Below are 22232 nucleotides of genomic sequence, written 5' to 3'. Positions count from 1 at the left end.
CTAGAAGCACAAGGTAGTTAGTAAGAGCACCAGTGACCGATGGGTGTGACTATTAGATACACACGAAGTAATAACATTTGCTATTGAGTTGGTTTTGATTCATCAGGACCGATGTGTCACGGTAGAACTTCTCCATAGGGTTTCGATGGATGACTTTCCAGAAGTGGATCGCCGTGGGGCCACTGGGTGCGTTGCAAACGCTAGCCTTTTCATTAGCAGCAGAGCTCCTTTACCATAGGGACTACCTGGCAGGAAACCTATTTCTGTTGAGCTGATTCCAGTCCATGGCAATCAGATAGAACAGAGTGGAACTGCCAGTGCAGGCTGTCTCAGGTTGGAATCTTTAGGGAAGCAGGCTGCCCACAGAGAACCTGGAACCCCCGACCTGTTGATCAGCAGTCAAGTGCTTAACCATCGCTCCCCCAGGGCTCTTTTGCACAACCTACAAACTCCTGTTGTGCAGCTCAAAGGGACCTTTATAAGAGGGCTGTCTGAGCCGTGAAGGGTAGGAAGCTGAGGACAGTGGGTTAAAGCACAAAGAGAAACGATATCTTAAGGCAGCAGAGCAGAAAAGGCTGCAGAGCAACTCAGGGCAAGAACAGGCATGGTAGGTGTCAAACACAAATCCCCAGGATCAGGGACTCACAGACGGTGTGAATCACACCTGGAGGGGACTGAATTGATAAGGAGTCGAACTGGTCCAAGGTCTGGGAAACCAATCAAAAGATAATAAGCCAGCAGTCCAGGAAGTTAGGCTCCCTTCCCGAAAATCAATCAGGCAGACAGACTCCTCTCTGAATGTAACATGATTGAAAGGGTTGGAAATTCGTGCACCAAGCGAATGGCAGACTCTGGGGGCGGCCACGTGCCTACGTGCAGCTCAGTCTCTAATGGGTCGGCCCGAGAACAGGACAATAGCCAGCCTCCATCCGTGTCTAGCCTATTCAGTATCTCTGTCATTTAGACTGTTGGGACATATGTGGCCTTTTCTTGTTTTGTTGTGTTGTGTTGTGTTTTGCATTTCCCCCCTTAATTGGCAGGATTCAAACCGATCTGCAGCATAATGGGGCAAAACTACTGTAACTCCCGGACCATTTAAACTTAGTGGGTTCTAGCTGAATAGGCCGGCATTACTGTAAGTGCAGCTGCCGCTGTTATGAGCTATTAGAATGGAACACTTGTTCAAAAGCCTCACACCCCCCCACCCCCATTTCGTCTTACAATTGATGCTGAGCTCGGCTGTGCCGCCCCGCTCCCTTCTGACGCACCCGCTTTGCCCTGATTGCAGCTTGTCCCTTCCTTTTGTTTGGTTGATTTTCAATGCGGGTAGGCTGGTAGGCCAGTCTTTTTTCACGTTTTAAAAAGTACACATACTATGACATATTTTTAAAATTATGTCCAGTCATTGCCCTTGTGTTTTTCAGAATAAAGGCAAGTAGATTGTTATTTTTAAGAAAAATGTCTACTTATCTAACAGCATGGGCAGAGATGAGGGATTTTTTAAAATGTCACTTTTCCTTTTCAGGTTTAAGAAATTCGATCATAGATATTTACGAAAAATCCTAATCCGAAGGAATCAGCCCAAATCAAGCATCGTGTCCTTGTACAAGAAGCTGGAAATGAAACAAGCCATTGAGATGGTAGAGACTGGGATACTCAGTTCCACGGCATTCTCGATACCCAACCAGTAAGTCCTGTCTGCTTTTTGATCCAGACTTTGAGTTTGATTCCCAAAGGGGACTAGCCCATGATGACATTTGAAGGTCAGACTGGGAGGGAAGAGGCAGAAATAGGAAGAAGGAATCCTGAAATAAGGGTTCTTATTGAGACTTGGCCCAGACCCAACATGTTTCTAACCTACTGTCTGAAAATTCTTTCCTAGCAAAAGTTATCTATTTATTGATTGTCTTATGACGCCTTTCATGGGTCAAGGGGACAAGTGAATTATGGAATGGTAAGATATTTTATAAGCCTTTCTCTTTCTCCTTCTGCCTAAAATCCTTATTCTTCAGAGTACCAATTCTTTGGGGGCATTTCTGATCTTTTATTTCTTCTAACTTTTCTTCCTTTTATAACCACTGATCTATAGATCTGATGGGTCAGGAATCTGGAGAGATGTTCTGCAGATTTTGAGGATCCTGCTGTTACATTTTTTCCCTCTATTACGTCATTTCATGAGGAGAGACAGGGTCAGCCTCCTCTGATGCTAACTTGGATTTGAAGATGAGTGGCAGTAGTGAAGAGTTTCTGGATGGAAGTTAAGGGCTGGGGTGCTAACTGAAAGGCTGGTGGTTTGAATCCACCCAGAGGAGCCTGGGAAGAAAAGATCTGGTGGTCTGCTTCCAAAAAGTCGAAGGAGTGCAATTCTACTCTACAACATATGGGATCCCCCTGTTTTGTTCTAGGTAGTAGCAAGGGGTGTTATTTGGTGGGCAACTTCAAAAGGAAACTGTTTTTGGTAATTTCGTCTACAGTACGGGTTGGTGTGAACCTTAACCTGCGTCAATGTGAGTGAAGAGGCACCCTGCTGAGTTGGAGTGGAAGTGAGGGACATAGTTAGAGAAGATACCAGTCTATAACTCCATCATTATACAATAGTTTCCCTGTAGAGCTTGGCACTGCTCTGAGAGCATCTATATACTAATTGTCCAGAAAATTAGCTAGGTAAGTTTTAAAGCTGTCTCAGCTCTCCCAGGGTACTTGGTCTGACATTTAGCAAAATACTTCTTCAAAGTCATAGGAAGTAATTTACCTCCCAAAGATGCCCCGTTTTCTTCCAGGAATTGATTGATGAATTGGGGGACATCATCACAGCATACTATATTTCGGAGAAGGCACCCTCACCTCCATCCATCCTGTCATGTTTAACAGATAAAAACATGTGGTCATGAGCTTCCCTTAGGCCCTCACCTTTAATAAAGAAGCTGAGATCGGAGCTAAGAATGGGTAGCACTGAAGTTGACACTAATGTCTGAGTGTTATTTCGGAGATAACACCTTCATCCCTTACCTGTTAATGAATCAGAAACACCCTCACCTTTCTTACATGACCTGGGAAAATCTGAGCATCCAAAGAAGACTCCCTGAGGGAACCGAGGTATAAAGAGAAAAATGTCTTCCTTATTTCTCAGCCAAGTTGTTTGTGTTTGTTTGTTTTAGTGCTTCCCATTACATGGCTTTAAGGAAACGGCTGACACTAAAATGGGACTGTGTTGATACACATTTATTGGCAATGCCATGCTTAGATGAGAGCCTGAGGCAGAAGAAAAATTCAGTAATATCAATCTTGTCTTTACTTAAAATGTAGATATTTTATTCATTGTTGATTTTTGCATGAATATTTTATCTAGTATTGAATGAAAACATTCTTTATCTTGAGTATTCGTTTTTTTGGCCACCCCTTACATTGTGTGCTGAGAGTGAGTGTCTCACTTACTTGATTTTAGACCCAGCACTCCTTCTTGGACTACTGTTACGTGCCAGAGGAGCCCCGGTGGCGGGCTGGGGCTTAGGCACGGGGCTGCAGATCACACAGGAGTCCAGTCACTATCAGCTGCGTGGGAGAAAGTAGAGGCTGTCTGCTCCTATAAGGAGCCTATATTGCATTGCTGTTTGGAAATAACTCTATGGCAGTGGATTTGATTTGGTTGGTTTCTTTATCACAAGCACTGTGGACACAGACACAGTCCCTGACACCCTGGAGATAATACTCTAACAGGGTCAAAGTCATTACCAAATTGCCGCCTAAGCATACGATCATACAGAACAGGGAGCTAGCAAGTCCAACACAAAGTGTAAGAGGTGAGCATCATCTGGGCCCCCAAATTTTATCTGCTCACCCAAGGATGAACTGGAACTACCTGGGTACTGTAGAGCTAGCTGGATGCTGTCCAGGTTCTGACTGTTTAGGACATTAGGGACTTCCTGGATTGGATAGCTTACTGGTTATGTGAATAGTTGATGCAGATACGTAGAAGTATTTATCTTAAGTGAGAATCAGTCTATCATGTGGTTAAACATATTATGAATCTTGGCATTAGATTACATAAGTCATAGAAGTTGCCCAGTTTCTGACCTCAAGTCAATTTTTAAACCAGCTTTATTAGGAAGGGGTCACCTTGCTTAGTCCATTAGTTTTCAGCCACAGATTCAAGATTAGCAAGAGAATCTTCTAGAGATGAGATTTTCTTCCTTCAATTGCCAAAACCAGTGAGTTAATTTAGCTGGGAGAGGGGATTTCTAAAAGCTGATGTTTAATACGAGGTTAGCATTTAAACTTATTTGATCTTGACAGAAATCTGTAGGACATCTAGCGAAAAGGAATTCCTCTCCTAACATCAAAGTCACTAACGTTTTCAACAACATACTTTCATACAATAAGAGGAAAAAGAAGTGTGTACTTAGTTCGCTTTTTATTGTTGTGTCTGAGATGATAACAGCAAAGCACACATTAATTTTTTTCCTTCAGAAATTGAGGCAATTGTTTTTTGAAGGGGTTTAAGTTTCCAAAACCCCGTGTGTTTTAGGAGAGTGAGTCCCAGAAGCTGTAGACAGCACAGTGCAGATGATGTTCAAACCCATGGTCTTTATGGGTCTTCTCTTATTTGACCCTCGGACCAACCCTGAGAAATTGGTAGAGTATGCACTTTGATTCGCACTTTAAATCTAAGGCATTCTATCTGGCCAGGGAGTGGTCAGCGTTTATAAATGTCAGATAAAAGAGACTCAAACGGATTACAAGTGTTGACATTACAAATAGTGATGGATCCCACGTAGGAGCATATTCACAAGAGGAAAATGCATAGAGCAGAAAGGCATTTGTGAGTCTCTGGAGTGGGGGGGCAGGGGATAGTGGGAAATGGGGATTATTGCTAAAGGGCCCTGGGTTTCTGTTTAGAGACATAAAAACCTTTTGGAAATGGAAAGTGGCGATGATAGTACAACCTAGCAAAAATAGCTGATGTGATGAATTGTTACCTAAAAACAGCAAAAATGGCAAATTTTAACTAGATATATTTGGCTCCAGTAAAGCTAAAATTAAAAGCATTAGTGCTTAAACATTTTTATTAATATCAAAGGGATACTAAATACTTATAAAATGATGCATAAGAAGTTATATTTCATTCAAAATATATTTCAAACTTCCTGATAATTTTACCATGTCATTTTAAAAGTAGTGTGAAGTACACATAGAACATTTTAATTGACCACCTGGTGACCGCTATTAGTCTAAATTTATACATTCTTATACTGAAGACCCTGGAACTCTGAGCTGAGCATCATTTCCTTTCTGCACTGGAACTATGTATGTCATGGGGAGAAGTGACGTCATCTCTCCTGCTCTTCAGTCATTCTAAATGGGGTCATTTCGGGGCCCTCCCCATAAAGACACGGGCTACCCATCCACAGAGAACAGATCCTAAGCCGTTATCTAAGCAATTCAAAGAGAGGGTTCTTCGAAATGAGTTGGGGTGTAACATGTGATCTCTGGAGGATGCATACTGTGGCACAAATAAACCATCTTTTCCATTACGGATTTCAAAATGTGTTTAGGTGTGAAGTTTCTTTTCCCATTATTATCACATTGGACAAAACAAGAGGTCTCTGAGCCTGTTATTCAAAGTTGTTTAGATTCAAATGCTCCCAGTTTGATGTTCATAGTCATAAAATTATGAGAGAGTTTTTTTGAAAGAGATTTCTTTTTTTCTGAATGTTCCAACAACGAAATTCTTTTCATTCCCAATTTCATTTTTGTGGCCTAATAATTATGACCGATTTAATTTTTCAAAGATTTTATCATCCCTATACGAATAGTTCTGAGGTGAAATGAGAAGACGGTGCCTGGAGCGCTCCATGCGGCTGAGGGGAGAGCCTGGTGGAGCGCTCCTGGGGTCTCCTGCACCGTGCTCACCAGTCCTCTGCGTCATTTCACGCCATAGCTTCTCAGTGTGGATCAGTGGAAGACAATGGTTTGGGAATTTTAGTATTATTATCGCCAGACAGTAGCTAGGAGAAGTTAAATCTCCTTCCTAAAGTCCTGTTCCTTCAGAAAGTCACCGATTACAAATCAGGGAGTGCACCATTAGTGCACGTTATCAAGTTAGTTAAACTTCAAGTTTAACTTTGCCTCCTTGGCTTGCCTCTTTGGTAGTTTCATTATAAACACAGACAGAGGAACCATTTGTTCAGCTGTTTCTCTTAGCAGTAGAATACACTAGAGGTGTGCCCAGATTGTGAGTGTTTGGGGGTGGGCTGAGGTAGAGGGGTGTATTTAATAAGAATACATTTTATTTGTAAGACATTTAAACAGTTAGGTTGAAATACCCTAGCGACATTTAGATCACCCAGGGTGGTAATAAAATATTAATAGGAGTGATTTTTGTAGCACTGAAGCATGGAAATTCTGATTTGAGTAATTTTTTAGAGTGGTATTAATCAGCCTATAGATAGCATTGCAAAATAAAATTCAGACATAACTTGATATCCATTATCCAAGCTCTTAAAAATCCCTTGCAATCATATATTACTTGAATAACTCCTTACTATTCATGGCTATGTTTTGCTAATGTTTAGAAAAACATATTTTAAAACATGATCTATATTGAAACTAATGATAATTCACCTCTGTGATCAATTATACAAAAACCTTTGATAAACGGGTACTAAATCCATCAGTAGTTCCCTTCTGCAAGAAGAAGGGTTGTTGTGTGTGTAGGGGGAGCAGGGGGAAATGGGGGTAGCTCTGAAAGAATTTATGTTAAGATGTTAATAGAGGAGATAGTATTTTTTAAAATTAAAAAAACTAAGTCCTTTGCTGTCAAGTAGATCCTGACTTAAAGCTCCCTATAGGAAAGGGTAGAACTGCCTGATAGGGTTTCTAAGGCGGTAATCTTTATGGTTGATTATGTGGACTGCCACATTTTTCTCCCTCCGACAAACTCGTGAGTTTGAACCACTCATATTTGGGTTACAGTTGAGTGCTTAACCACCGTGGCTCCTTGATAATATTCAAAGGAGGAGTTAATTTGCTACTTTTTGTTCAGATTTTCTACCCAGGACAAACACAGAACCCTACTGCCATCAAGTTGATCATAATTCCCAGCAACGCCAAGATTATATATCTTTATAGGAGCGGGTAGCCACATCTGTCTCCCTCAGAGGATCTAGTGAACTTGAACCACCACCCTTGTAATTAGCAGTCCAATGCATACCTGGCAGTACCACTAGAGCTCTTTAATTTTCTGCAGTGAATATATATTATTTCTGTAACAAAAAGTTGTGTTGCTGTCGTTAACTGTCAAGTTTGAATCAAACACATTAGTCACATGAGAATTTTGAACTTGACCAATGCCATGACTCTGAACTGTCCAAGGGCAGTGGTGCTCTGGCTACATTTTGCGCACCTCCGAGGAGCTTGTGCGAAAGAAATGGTGTGGAGGGCGGCGGGGCTGCAGTGATGAGTGGCCTCCTGCTTCTAAAATGTCATAAACAGGGCTCATTGCTTGAACCGGAACAGGTTCCTCTGGCGAAAATGACCCACTTCTCTTGGTAAACATGACTCTAGTTTGTTACAATTGTTTTTTAAAGATACAATCTCTAAAAGGAAAAATTCCAAGATAAATGTAGTCATAAAATTTTTAACGTTTCCTTGGATCGGTGGTACTTAAAATGTACTGGGTAGAATAGTGTTGATGAGTGATAGGTTTGTTACCTGTTTGCAGTCAAGAAGCGAGAGTAGGCTTTTGGCTAAGCCATTGTATTCCTTTTGATTTTGCATTTGCTTTGTATTTTACTGTATCTTTCCATTTTTAATAATTGATTTGTATTATTTTACAAAAATGTGTCAGTGAATGACAAACTTGAGGGAAGAAAACAGCAGGTCTTTTTTACCAACTTAAACCCTTTTTAAAAAACGACTTAGCAACTAAGTCCACATGGAAGAAGCAGGCCATCGTCAGTCACCAAAGGATTGTGAGTCACATAATCCGAAGTCAAAGGAGGGATTAGTATCAGAGTCCAAATTGTGAGAATCTGATTTTCAGAAGACGATGGACAACAGTGGGGCTCAAGATACGTTTGTGGGAACTACATAGGAAATAAGCCACCGGTGATCTCCGTCTCTTCATACGTGAGGGATGAGAGGAAAGTGGTTACTACACAGAGTCCACTGGAGAGATGAGTGTAGAAGATCAAAGGGCTAAACCTGACTTGAACAGTCAAAATCTTGTCAGTTGATCCCTCCTTTGATGCACGCTGGACCTGATCCGTTTTTCACAATTTTCTGTATACTTGTTTTGTTATACATTTTTTTCATATTAGGGTTTGTTTCAGATCTAGAGCAACTCATGTATAAGAGAGAGTTTTATATAAAAGTTAAGTGTGCATCAAGAAAACATCCCAACCCAGTGCTGCCCAAGCCTACAAGTCCAACATTAACCAATTAATCCATATGTTCAATTCCAATCCACAAAGTCCTCCTCCATCTCACAAAACAGACACAATTATGCCAACTGCAGGAGGAAAGCCAAGTCATTGAATGTGTAAAGCATCCCAGCGCTGGCAGGGGTCTCTACACAGGTGCTCCAGCACCCAGGCCTGCATCGGGGTAGGTCCATGTGGCTTCTCCTTGGGGATGTTTTGCAGGAAGTCAGCCTTGCCAGCTGAAGCAGCAACTGGCTAAGGCAGCTGCACCCTGGTCCAACCATCAGAAAGCAAGAGACCCGAGAACTCGAAAGGCGAAGCTTACTGAGTCATTTATCCTCCCACCCTTCATTTAATCCCACATGTGTTTATCGGCCAGGTTGGCACAATAAACTAACTAACTCAGTATATTTACATGTTAAGAATTAGGTAGCAGGAAGACATTGGACCACAACTCAAGTCGTCCCTCAATGCAAGAACACTTGGTTCTAATAACCTGGCATTCTATGATGCTCACCTTGCCGACATTAGGTCACTTTCTTAAAGTTGTGTAATGTCTTTCTGTTTTCTGGCATATGAAACGCAGGATTGATGAAGACTTTATAGGGACAGCAAGTAGAATAAGGGTTTTGGGGTGACACAATGGTGGTGGTGGGGAGGGGATAAAGGCAGATGATGTCAAGGAGTCCAGGAAGGAAAAGAATGTTGAAAACTGTGGTAGCAATTGTATAATACAGCTTGACATGATTGAACTATGGAGTGATATGATATAGAAGGGTGTACCCCACCCACACAAAATGGATTCTTTTTTAAAGCTGTGTTTAAGTGTTTTTACAAAACAACCTTATTTTTGTTAAGTACTCTCCATTACACATAGTACATTTGTCAAATCTGCGATTCCATTCTTGGAAACATTTTTCAAACGTACCTGTTTGAATGGCGGACAGCACCTCCCTTGGATTTTTCTTCACCTTTTCTACATCATCAAATCACCGTCCTTTCATGTCCCTCTTCATTCATGGAAACAAAAAGAAGTCGCATGGAGTGAGGTCAGGTGAATAATGTGTGTGGAGCAAGAGAGGCACGCCAACAAGTGGCACACTGAGATGGCTGCTTGAGCAGGTACATTGTGGTGGCAGCAATGTCAGTCCCCCATCTGCCACAAATCAGGCCCTTTTTTGGCCACACACTGTTATGCAATCTTTTCAGAACCTCTAAATAGAAAGCTTGATTAACGGTCTGACCTGGTACAATGAATTCCAAAGGCACTATCCTCTTCACATCAAACAAACAAAACAACAATAAAAAAAAAAAAGTGAGCCTCGTCTTGATCTTTGATATCACTTGATGAGCTTTTGGGGGGCAAGGTGACAATAGTGTCAACCATTGGCTTGATTGATATTTGCTTTTGGAGTCATAAGAATAGCGCCATGTCTCGTCACCAGTGATGACCGTGGGAAAACATGCTGGGTTGCTTCAGAGCTGTGCTTTCCAAACAAGGCATGTTTCCACCGGACGCTCGTGCTCCTGGTCAGTCAGCACCCGCAGCACAAATTTCACAGCGACTCTTCTCATTCCCAAATCTTCTGTTAATTCCCAAATCCTTCTGGCTGAACGGAGCTCCAAGATAGTCCAGATAACTTCCTCATCTCTTCAGTGGTTGTCGGGCTTCAAGCACAAGTGGACACATTTTGTCAACACTTCCCTCCATTCGGAACATTCATGAGCATCCAGAATGAAGTCTGCCATCCATCAACATTTCACCTTTAGGAAATGAGGAAACCACTTGTACACTTGAATTTTTCCCATAGCTCTGTCCTTTTAAGCTGTGTTCAACATCACAATAGTTTTTGTAGCATTTCTCTTGAGCAGGAAACAACATTTCACAGCTGTGCACTGTTCTTTGAAATCAGCCATCACACAAAAAACAAGATTTGAGCAAAACTACTCTTACAAAAAAATTCACTGTGACCAGGGAGGACCTTCCTAGGTGATGCCACTGGGTGCATTAACTCAGAGCAAGTGGCTCAATGCGAGTCTAGCGGGACAAATGTGTACCATGAAAGCTTTGCTCAGTGGAGGTTTTTTTTCTTCTGTTTTTTGGGGGGATACCCCCTCATATGTATTAACTCTCACTTGATAAATTTTTAAAGGGACTTAGAATAATCCCCACACAAAAAGGTATAGGCTAAGGAACCATGCATGTCATGCTGTAAGTTTAAGTTTGAGGTTTGACTATCATAATATAAGCTAATGTTTTGATATTTCACATAGATTTATTAATGAATTTAATGGATTTTTAATGTAATTTAGTGTGATTTGTTAATGTAATTTAATTTAGCAGATTAATCCATTTTGTATTTTTGTAAAAATACAATTTAATAATGAAAGCAATAAGAAACTATATCAAGACAAGAGCTTTCAAGCTTTAAGTTTCCACACCTCTAGCTCTAATGGAAGAATAATGCCTGGATTCCTTCCAATGATGTTTCCAGGGTCCAGAGGATACAAGGAACCAAAAGGCTTTCCCCCGAAGATGTGGAGTCCATGAAGGACATTCTGACCCACAACATGTACCAAGTTCGACAAAGGGTGCGTAGAAACCACATGCAATATCCCTACTTCCTGTCCTTGGAACCAGTTCTCCAGGAATCAATTTCTGTTTATGTTATCCTTTTTAAGACAGCCTTCCATTTCTCTCTGCTTTGTTTAGAGAACAAACACTCAATTGTTAGGTTTCTGCTGAAAAAAATTAGACCGTGTGGCACAAAAAGAAATGCAAACCCAGTGGCTGGCTCTAGAGGTCAGGCTGCGCTAGCTCGCTCTCCAGCCTGTAATTTCCAGACCTGTCAGGTCCTCCCCTCCCTTCAGACAGACAGGTGGGAAGCCAAACTCAGCCACCAGCACCGCAGACAGAAGATGGCACCGGGGCACTCATGGCAGCCAAGTTGCTTCCAGGTTACTGGCCACGACAGAGTTTAGAAAATTGAAATGGATAAGAGTCCAACATCGAAAAGACAAGTCTTAACACAAAAGAAGCAGGTTATGAAGTGGAAATTAGTCATTGAAACTAGTCTAAAGTAGGTAGGAAGAATATTTCTAAGGGGAAATGTGTGAATCCTTCTGAAACTTTTATTTTCTCAAATAAAATTTAAACTTGTCTTTAAATCAAGTTTAAATCACAAGGTTTTTCAGGCCTGTGGATTAAATTGTCTATCACAATTTCTCAGCATGATTTTAAGTTAATTCACTGTGACCTTGGGTTCAGTGCCTTCGATCATAGACATGGTGAGACAAAGAAATTGGTATAAAAAAACAACAACAACAAAAAAACAGGGAAGTTAGTTACCTCACTGTTCAAGGTCACGGAACAAATTCAGACAGAACAAATTCAGATTAAGAACTTCTATTTCAACCCCTAACCAGTGCTCACACCTATCGAATTCAAAGTGTGTTCGTTGTCTGGCTTCCCATTTCTGAAGAGTCAATGAGCCTCTCTTCCAGCCCAAACCATCGGGGTGGGGTCTGAAGCAGTCATAGCAGGCTCGCAATAAATTCCACGGCAGACGATCGCATTCTGCTGCAGATAAGTAGATCCAAACTTCTCGGTCTGAAAGTCGCCTGCAGTTCCGTGAGGAGGAGGATGATGCAAAGGGCACCCCACACTCAGCCTTTCTCCATGTTGATGAAGGTTATATTCAGGGAAAGGTCCAGAAATGAAGATGAAGATCCTCCACCCAAATATACACTAAGTAAGGTTAATTTCCCATTCTGTATTTTATTCCTTTGGCACAAGGGCCCAGGTGGCCAACTGTTCTTTTCTTTTGTGCTCCTACTCAATCTGCCTTTAGGAGCATCTAAGCTATACAGCATCCGACGTTCTTGTTGTCTCCACGTTTAAACACATAGACTATGTTTAAAGTATTGAATGCTGACCACCGTAGGGAAATGAGGAAAATGTCATTAATAAACAAAAAAAAAGTTAGGGTTTCTGCTTCCTGCCTGCAATTTTATTATGATAAGAGAATGAAGCTCCCCAATCCTTCCCTTATTATCTTTCATTTCTAACCTTTATTTTTTACAAAGGTCATGTGACCCCTCACTTCTGTCATGGTCTACCTACATTTGTGAAGGTAAACTGAACCCAGCAATGTAACTCAATACATCTACTTTGTGGCCAGTGGACCATTTGCAATCCGGGTGCCATTCAGCCTGGGTGAGCGACCACTAGCTTCTCACAGCCCAGGGCTGGCTGTTGGGGCATTTCTCACTGTTTAGCCCCTGGAAAACACCATCTTAAACTTGAGGAGTCAGGACCGTGCCAGGAGGAGCGCAGGCGTTCACGTTCCCGCTGGGTAACAGCTGAATCCCCGAGCTGAGCTGGCTCCTCTGTGTCTGGCACTTTGGAAGGCTCTGGCCACTCCTGATGGGGGCCCCTTCTCTTCATCAAGTCTAGCACAGGCCATTCCTTGCTGAAGAAGCAGGGACTAATTTCTGGAGTAGGTTCTAGAATCTGCTTTTCTGTGGGACTGCTCAGAAGTAGTTGTACAGGAACGCAAGGGGAACAGAGGCTGAGAAAAACTCTTTCTAAACTTACAAGTGAACACATGGCCTTCCGTCCAGACCTCAAGGAAAGGTCAAAGACTGGTTGGTAATTTCTGGGCAGCCTTAATGATCAGCCGACTCTCAAGATTGCTACTTACATCCAAAGAAGAAAATAAATCGTTCCATTGTTATCAAATATTTAATGCACATTTGAAGGATACCAGATGTTAGAAACTCTACATTGAATAAGACAAAGTTCTTTCTCCTTTAGAACTTGAGGTTTAGTGGGGAAAAAACGTTTACCATAATCGCCAACTTCTTCATTAATGAGTAGAATTAAGGAAAACGAAGACCTACTATGCTCCCTCCTTGATGACACTCACTGTCATCAAGTTGATTCTGACTCAGACTCATAGTGACTATGCTCCTGAGAGATGGGTGAAACAGATACATCTGTGATTGCTCGATGTGAGGAAAACAGAAGATCCATTCACCCAAATCTTCTTGAAAATATAACTGGGTCTTCAAGGTCTGTCTTCAAATAAACAGCCATGTAAATGAAGCATCGACTAAGTCCATGTGGAGGCAGCAAATCAGCCTGCATTATCCAAAGATTGTAAATACTATAATCCAAATCTGACGGAGGAAGTAGTATCAGAGCTTAAACTTTGAACACCTGGTTTATAGAAGGCTACGGATGATGGTGGAAGGCCAAAGGTCCCCACAGGGATTGCCTCTGACCCTAGACCAGGATGTGAATAGCGTTGCTGTCATGAGAAGAGCATTGGAAAGATTATTGCACATGCAGCCAGTTTAAAATTTAGCACCTTATCTTTTTTTTTATTTAAACATTTTATTAGGGGCTCATACAACTGTTATCGCAATCCATACACACATCAATTGTGTAAAGCGCATATGTACATCATTCTCAAAACATTTTCTCTCCACTTAAACCCCCGACATTAGGTCCTCATTTTTCCCCTCCCTCCCCACTCCCCACTCCCTCATGAGCCCTTTTTGCTCTCTCTTTTGACCCATTTTACGTTTGTTTTAGTTTTTAGTGTTTTCGGCTTTCTTTTCACTTGAGGTTTTGATCTGTTTTACTTTGCTATTATTGTTAGTTTCTGCTGTTGTTGTTTTTGTTTGGTATGCTTCCCTGGATATGAAATCCAGGATAGGTAAATCTATAGAGACGGGATTTGGATTAATCTTTTCTTGGGGGCATGACAGGAGAGGTTTTGGGAGCAGGAATGGGGAGCTAATTACAATAAGGACAAGAAAAGGAAATATTCTAAAGTTGATTGCTGTGGTGATTGTACAACTTTTCTTTATGTTATCGAGCTATTGAATTGTATTATATGTGAATTATACATCAATAAAAAAGCTATTTTTTTAAAAGCATTTCTTGTGAGAAGAAGGGAAAGGTCAGTTTAGCATTTTGTTTGTTTGTTTGTTTGTTCCCTTTGTCTGAGACCTATGACTTGTCTATGGAACATTGAGAAACAATTGTCTATTTTGTGAGACTTCAGAGTCCTGGTGGAGTTGTGGATGAGCCACTAGCCTGCTCATTGCAACATCAGCCATTCAAAGCCACAGACGCTCAGCAGAAGAAAGATGACGCTGTGTGCTCCCAGAAGGATTTGCAATCTCAGAAGCCGAAGGAGCAGTTCTATTCCACCCTTTGGCTTTCCTATGAGTCACAATAGATGCTGATGGGGGGCTGGGTTTATTTGGAAAAGGTCACAAATAACCGCTTGTAGATACATGGAAACACAAGCAATACACTGAAAGCTAATGAAACAACGATAACGCCACTGCCAACCCCTCCTTGTTCTAAACAGCTTCCTCTGTTCCGACGGGAACCTCGGTCTCGGTTATCTCATGAAGGACCATCTGAGGGCCCCATTATGAACCCATTGATGAAATGTTAATGAAGTTTAACTACACTTGCTGAGAGGATGAAAACAAATGGCGATATTAACATCTTCTTTTCTCGCCCCATGGAATATCTCCTGACATTCCCAAGAGGGTGTCTCCCCACCAAGGAGTCCCCTGGCTTTGGGAAAGGTGTCTCAGCCCTTTGCAGGTTGTCCGTGGCCTGGCCCTGCCTCTCTGGTCTCCTTTCCAACTACATTGTGAGCTGTACTCACTCTTCTATGATGATGAATCAGTTCCTAGCTCTGCTCAGGTGGCCCTTGCACTCACTCAGTTGTTTCATGTCTTAGCTCACATGTTCCCTCTTTCTGATTTTGTTCCACTCCTTCGAAGTTCAGCTCACTGAAATAAACCTTCCCCACTCCAAGACTGAATTAAGGCCCACTGTTTTATATTCTGGTGACTCCTTTCATATTTCAGGACTTCATCACTGACTTTAACATATCATACACTTGTTTATTTGACTTCCCTTTAAGGGAAGCTTTTTGAAGACCAGGAGCCAAACATTGTTTTGTTTTTAAACTTGGTGCAAACCACAGCATCTCGCACCTACCACTCTTGTCCTGTGTCATTACATCGCTGCTGACCTCACCTTCCATAAAGGACAGAATAAGGCTTCCAAGACAATACATCTTTAGAGAGAAAAGTAGCCACCTCATTCTCCTGAAGTCTGGTGACTTTGAACTTGACACCTTTCAGTTAGCAGCTCAGTCACTGATCCCGGTGCCACCAGGAATCCTTATCTGCCACATCTGAAAATAAAAAAATGTATATAGATATATATACAGATAGATAGATGATATAGATATACATATACATATACATATAGATAGATTGTTGTCAAAGACTATTGCCTACTGCTTGTACTGTCAAACAATGAACAGATCTTTCTTGGAAGAAGTAGTCAGAATGCCCCTTAGAAGCTGGGATGGCAAAATTTTATCTCATGTACTTTGGACAGGTCGGCAGGAGGTACAACTGCCTGGAGAAGACATCAAGCTTGTAAAGTCGAGGGTCGGTGAAAGAGAGAAGACCCTCAATGAGGTGGACTGACCCAGGGGCTGCAGCAGCGGGCTCACACATCAGTCATTGTGTGATTGTGACCTGGCTATGTTTTATGTTGCACATAAGGTCACCGTGAATCAGAACCTCCTCACGAGCACCTCACGATAGCAAACACTTTTACTCAAAAGAACTTTTGGAATTGATGATGCTGATGCTGGTAAATGGTAGATATTTATTCCTGTGCTTCAATTTCAAAGTTTAAAAAAAATAACCCTGGTGGAATTCCCAAAGTGCCACATATTTTGACATTTTAGCTAAAAATCTCAGAACCACTGTTCTAGCATTTAAAAATAAAATAGAACTGGGGTGAGGAAATGAGTCTGTAAGGCAGCCAGTGTGGGGGTAGGTTGCAAGAGCAGTAGAGAAATGGAATACAGCCCGAGAACACTTGCCTTCGTTTCAGGGAGAGGCAGAGATACAGGTTCCAAACAGAGCTCTGCCCTCATCGGGGATGACCTTCGGCCACATACCTTGAATCCCTGGGACTGCCCATCAGGCTTGCTGATCTCTCATAGGCGGCAATGGGCCCAGATCTCCTCCAAAGACTTCCTGCTCTGTGTTTGTTGCTTTGTGTTTTTGCTGTCACCTCCTGAGGCTAAAGTTCGCCTGGGAGATGTCCTTAGGTATTTGTCATTCCATTCTTTCTGCAGACCCTGTCCTACAACAAATATAACCTCAAACCCCAATCGAGCGAGAAGCAGGCCAAGGAGATTCTGATCCGTCGCCAGAACACCTGGAGGGAGAGCGTGCGGAAAGGCCACAGTCTCCCATGGGGAAAGCCGGTACAGATTTGGACGGCTGTCTTGGGACATTCGTTTACTGAGCAAATGTTTACTACCTGATAACCGGGCTCGTTCCTGTACAGGGCCTCTTTGGGTGGACTACTCTTGAATGTATCATAAATGACCCTTGTTTCCAGAGAATCACACAAGTAAGAAGGTGCAACCTCCTTTTCCGGGTCTGGGCTTTCAGAACTTGAGGCCATGGAAGACTTGCTAGTGAACTGGATTTTAGAAGTGGCTTGGGGCCAGGACAGGCACGCTGGGCTGTGTCCAGGGACAGGCATTATGGCATTTAGACTGAACATTCTAGGAGAATATCCAGGGACCAGAGCATCTGTTTCTAAAGGGCTTATTTCTACTCTCAGGAAGATAATGAGGAGAAGCACCTTTTTGCCAAGACACCTGGGCCTCTTCTTCATCAAACCCTCTGTGTGCATGTGCTCTATTTAAAGCCACCTCCCACCAATACGACTAGGATTGCTATATGCAGACTGGTCTAGAGTAGACCCTAATCACTAAGCTCGTGAACGTCTGCTAGTATCTTTGAGAGACTCGTGAGAGTCCATTTTACTGTGGGCGAGCAAGGTTATTAACATCGAAGGCTGAAGCAGTGCAGAAAGCACTAATGCAAACACAATACTTCAGGATCAACCAATGTCCGTCACCTTATTTGCCATGTGAAACATTTAACTGTCGTAATTCTGCATTTTATCTCCGTTTGTTACTCACAGGCCGGAACCAAAAACATCCGCTACCTCTCCTTTCCATACAGTGATCTTCAACTTGCGAGGGGAGAGGCAAGGGCTGCGGAGTTCCCAGGTAATGCGCATGCGTCGTCCTCTTGTAGGCCGGGTTAGGAAATGTTTTCTACAAAGGATCAGGTAGGATGCTATGGATTATAGATCAGATGGTAAAAATCAAGGACAACGTGTAGGTACTAATAACAAGAAAAAAATGATGCAATTCAAACTTTATTATGGAATTTTAATGTATAACTTAAATTAATGATGAAATAGGACTCATCTTTAGAAGTTTTAGCCATTGAAAAATGCCACTGTGATTCTTAGGCCTTACAGAAAAAGGCAATGGATTCGATATGGCCCAAGGACCATAACTTTATTGACTCCTTTGATAGGATAACAGGGTCAATTCTTTGAAGTTGTAGAATTTATGTACAGTTTACATAGTACCCAAATTTTCCAAAGTGGATTAAGTTTTGCTAAAATATGTAATAAAGGCCTTGGTTAAATATTTTCCATTTAATAACTAATTCTTAAGTCAAATTATTGGTATTGAGAGTAATGAAAATGATTTTCTAATAACAGAGAGAGAGAGAGAGAGAGAGAAAATAGTGATTTCCATCAGCACCAGGGAAGGCATCCTGTGGGGCAGTGCTTATGAGTCAGAGGACTCACCGCCCAGTGGCTGTGCACAAGCACTGCTGCTCCCCGGGAGAAAGACAAGTGTTCTATTCCTGGAAAGCAGCGCTTCTCAACCTGTGGGTCGAGACCCCTTTGGGGGTCCAATGACCTTCTCACAAGGGTCATCGAAGACCATCAGAAAACACATTTCTGATGTCTCCTCTCCAAGCAGTCCGCCCACATGCAGATGCACCCACCTACAAGCACCCAGAGTGAAGACAAAATTTCATTGATTTGTCACTAGAAATCAATATCTCACAATATAGAATTGCATATTGTTTTTGTGATTCATCACTAGGCTTTCATTATGTTCAGTTTGTAACCATGAAAACACATCCTGCCTATCAGATATTTACATGATGATTCATAGCAATAGCAAAATTACAGTTATGGAGTAGCAATGAGACTAATTTTATGGCTGGGGGTTACCACCACATGAGGAACTGTATTACAGCGGCATCAGCAGGTTGAGAACCACTGCTGTCAAGGTTACCATCAGGGAAACCCACAACGGCAGTTCTACTGTCCTATGGGATCGGTAGGAGTTGGAATCCACTCGATGGTAGGGAGCTTGAGTTTGTCTTTGATTTTTTTTTTTAATATACCAGCAACAGGTAGTATACACACAAGCACACATACACCTTGGAGTTATTGGGATTTAATTCCAGACCACTATAATAAACAAAGATCATGCAACTGTGACTCACACAGATATTCTTGGTTTTCCCATGCATTGTAAAGGTTATGTTTACAGTATACTGTAGTGTGTTAAGGGTATCATAGTATTATGAAAAAATCTGAAATATTGTAAGAATTACCAAAATGTGACACAGAGACAAGACGTGAGTGCATGTTGTCAGAATATGGCACCAATGGACTAATTCAATAAAAAGGTGCCGGAAACTTTGAATATGTAAACATTTGTAAAACAGAATGCATTATCTGTGAAGGACAATAAGGCAAAGTTCAATGAAAGAAGTATACCTGTATATGTAAGTATGTATAGATATATATTTTTTAATGAATATATAAAATGTTATATTATCTATTTCAATTTCCTAGTATTTTTGAGATTTAAAATTATGTTGGAAATTCATACAAATTCAACTCAAAAACTGAAACCAAACTCAATGTCATTGAGTCCGTTCCAACTCATAACAACCCTATCAGACAGAGTAGAACTATCCCTCTGGTTTTCTGAGACTTGGCATCTTTTTTTTTTAATACTTTTATTGGGGGCTGTTACATCTCTTATCACAATCCATACATTCCTCCAATGTGTCAAGCACATTTGCACATATGCCGCGATCATCATTTTCAAAGTATTCCCTTCCCACTTGAGCCCCTGATATCAGCTCCCCATTTCTTCCCTCTCTTTCACAAACTCTTGATAAGTTATATATTATTATTTTCATATCTTACATCATCCTCCATCACCCCTCACCCACTTTTCCATTATTCGTCCCCCTGGGAGGGGGTTCTAAATTGATCCTTGTGATCGATTCCCCCATTCACCCCCACTCTCCCCTAATCCTCCTGGTATCTCTTCTCTCATTGTTGGCTCTGAGGGGTTTATCTATCCTAGATTCCCTGTGTTGTGGGCTCTCATCTGTAGCAGTGTGCATGCTCTGGTCTAATCTGATTTGTAAGGTAGAATTGAGGTCATGATAGTGGGGTGAAGGAAGCACCAAAGAACTAGAGGAAAGTTGTGTGTTTCATCGGTGCTATACGGCACCCTGACTGGCTCATTTCTTCCCTCTGATCCCTCTGTAAGGGGATGTCCAATTGTCTACAGATGGGCATTGGGTCTCTACTCCATGCCCCCCGCCCCCCATTCACCTTGGGTATGGTTTTGTTCTGGGTCTTAGATGCCTGATACCTGATCCCATCAACACCTCATGATCACACAGGCTGGTGTGTTTCTTCCATGTGGGCTTTGTTGCTTCTGAGCTAAATGGCCGCTTGTTTATCTTCAAGCTTTTAAGACCCCAGATGCTATATCTTTTGATAGCAGGGCACCATCAGTTTTCTTCACATTTGCTTATGCACCCATTTTGTCTTCAGTGATTGTATCAGGAAGGTGAGCATCACAGAATACCAGATTGTTAGAACAAAGGGTTCTTGTGTTACGGAAGTACTTGAGTAAAGGCCCAATGTCCATCTGCAACATTAATTCTTAACATATAGATATGAGTACATAGTTCTATTCTCCTCTCATTATATATACATTTGTATATGTACATGCCTGTATTTAGGTCTCTATTAATGTCCTTTTCCTCCTGGTTCTTTCTTCTATTTCCTTTTAACTTCCCTCCTTTACCACCATCATTTTCGCCCTTCATTCGGGTTTTGTAATTCCTCGCTGCTACACTGCCCTTGATTAAGCCACACTGGGGATCCTACGACCTTCCTTCCATTGATTTTAGTTCACTTGTTATTCCCTTGTCCCTGGGTTGGTTCCTCCCTGCCACTTTCTTGGGGCTTGGTGGGCCAGGATGTCCACTCCCCCCTCTCCACCCTTTTGCCTTTCACCCGTGTGCTCTAATCAGATGTGCCCCTCTCCCCAAGCTGTAGCCCCAGTGCTGTCCTCTGAAATTCATTCTTCTTAGGGGTTGGGAGTCGGGGTGGGGGGAGGGTGTCCACATAGAGACTTTAAATCTTTATGAGAGCTGATGGCTTCATATATCTCCTGTGGAGTGGTGGGTGGGTGCAAACCACTGACCTTGGACATAACAGCCCACTACATCAGCAGAGCTTTAAGATAAACTAAATGTATAGAATTAAATCTTTGAAGGCTGAACATATTTTTTTCTTTTAAATAAAGCTTTACTTTTTCTAATTTAAAAATATACTTGATGTAAAATAAAAACTAAGTAATGGGGGAAAGTATAAAAAGGAGCACTAAAAGTACTTAAAGCCACAACAGATATAATCACTATAAATATGTTGGCAAACATTCTTCTGTAATTGTGGGCATCATCCCTACCCTACTGGATACCGAAAATTCACAGAAGCACAAGCATCATCTTATATGTAGCGTAGTATAACTTGCTGTTTTGTGATTTTATAAGTTGCCTATTTCATTCAATTGTATATTGTGTACATATTTTCATGTCAATAAATATGCAGTGAGTAATCATTGTTGTAAGTGCTGATCAAATTAGCTCCACCTCATGATTAGTTTCTGTATGCGTATGAAATGTTCCCCAGTCCTGTGTCATATAGCTTACTGAATAACATTTATATAGTAGTACCACAACTTATTTAACCAATTCTTTATTAATAAATATTTAAAGTATTTTTAATTTCTAACAAATATAAAGCAATGATATTTAACAATCAATCTTACTTGTGACTAATCATTATACTAATAACCAATTAATTCCTAGTATATTGGAAGTGACCTTTGTAGGTTATTATAATATATATATATATTTATATATAGTTGTAATGTTTTCAGAAGACATTTGAGTTACTCAATGTCTTCTGAAAACATTACATCAATAATTTATCCCCTCATCAATAATCTATGAGAATTCTCATTTCCCAGAACCTTTACCATCACTGGATTGTTTAAAACTCTTAAAACTCTTAAAATGACTTATTGTAGGATATGAGAATTTGTACACTATATTCAATTTTCATACAAATCACTGATTTTTAGTGAGCTTAAATGTATTTTTGTATTATTATAGACGACTGTATTTCTTTCAGGGAAGTTTCTGTTTGGGCCTCAATATATTTTTTGGTCTTGTTTTCTATTTGCTGGTTTTTATTAAGCTAATTTGAAGACTTCTTTATATTATTGAAAGACCCATTATTCCATATTTGTTGCTAATGAGTTTTCCTCAGGCTTCACACTTATCTTTTAGCTTTTATATATCTTTTTCCATTTATAGATTTTCATTCATTCTGATTAATGAAGCCTTTTATAGAATAACTAAATATAATTCACCTATATGCATGGATTAATTTTCATATTTATATTTCAATGGTTCTGAAGCTTATCTTTGTATAATAATTATGAAAAACAACATTTCACATATATGTAAGTATATATATTT

At 41.1% G+C, this 22232-nt stretch overlaps 1 protein-coding gene across 1 annotated transcript in view; it reads left to right on the top strand.

Annotated features, from left to right (window-relative positions):
* The window catches only part of SLC9A4 (solute carrier family 9 member A4), an 86429-nt gene that overhangs the window by 53057 nt on the left and 11140 nt on the right, over nucleotides 1-22232 (top strand). Inside the window, exons 6-9 of the mRNA XM_045283821.1 lie at nucleotides 1526-1687; nucleotides 10916-11012; nucleotides 16616-16747; nucleotides 17479-17566. Of these exons, the coding sequence (XP_045139756.1) occupies nucleotides 1526-1687; nucleotides 10916-11012; nucleotides 16616-16747; nucleotides 17479-17566 (479 nt within the window). The remainder of the gene's footprint in view (nucleotides 1-1525; nucleotides 1688-10915; nucleotides 11013-16615; nucleotides 16748-17478; nucleotides 17567-22232) is intronic.

The sequence above is a fragment of the Echinops telfairi genome, unplaced genomic scaffold, assembly GCF_000313985.2.
Source record: "Echinops telfairi isolate 266 unplaced genomic scaffold, ASM31398v2 ScPeMD7_7467;HRSCAF=8505_1, whole genome shotgun sequence".
NCBI classification, from domain to species: Eukaryota; Metazoa; Chordata; class Mammalia; order Afrosoricida; family Tenrecidae; genus Echinops; species Echinops telfairi.
This window is presented reverse-complemented; position numbering and strand designations above follow the sequence as displayed.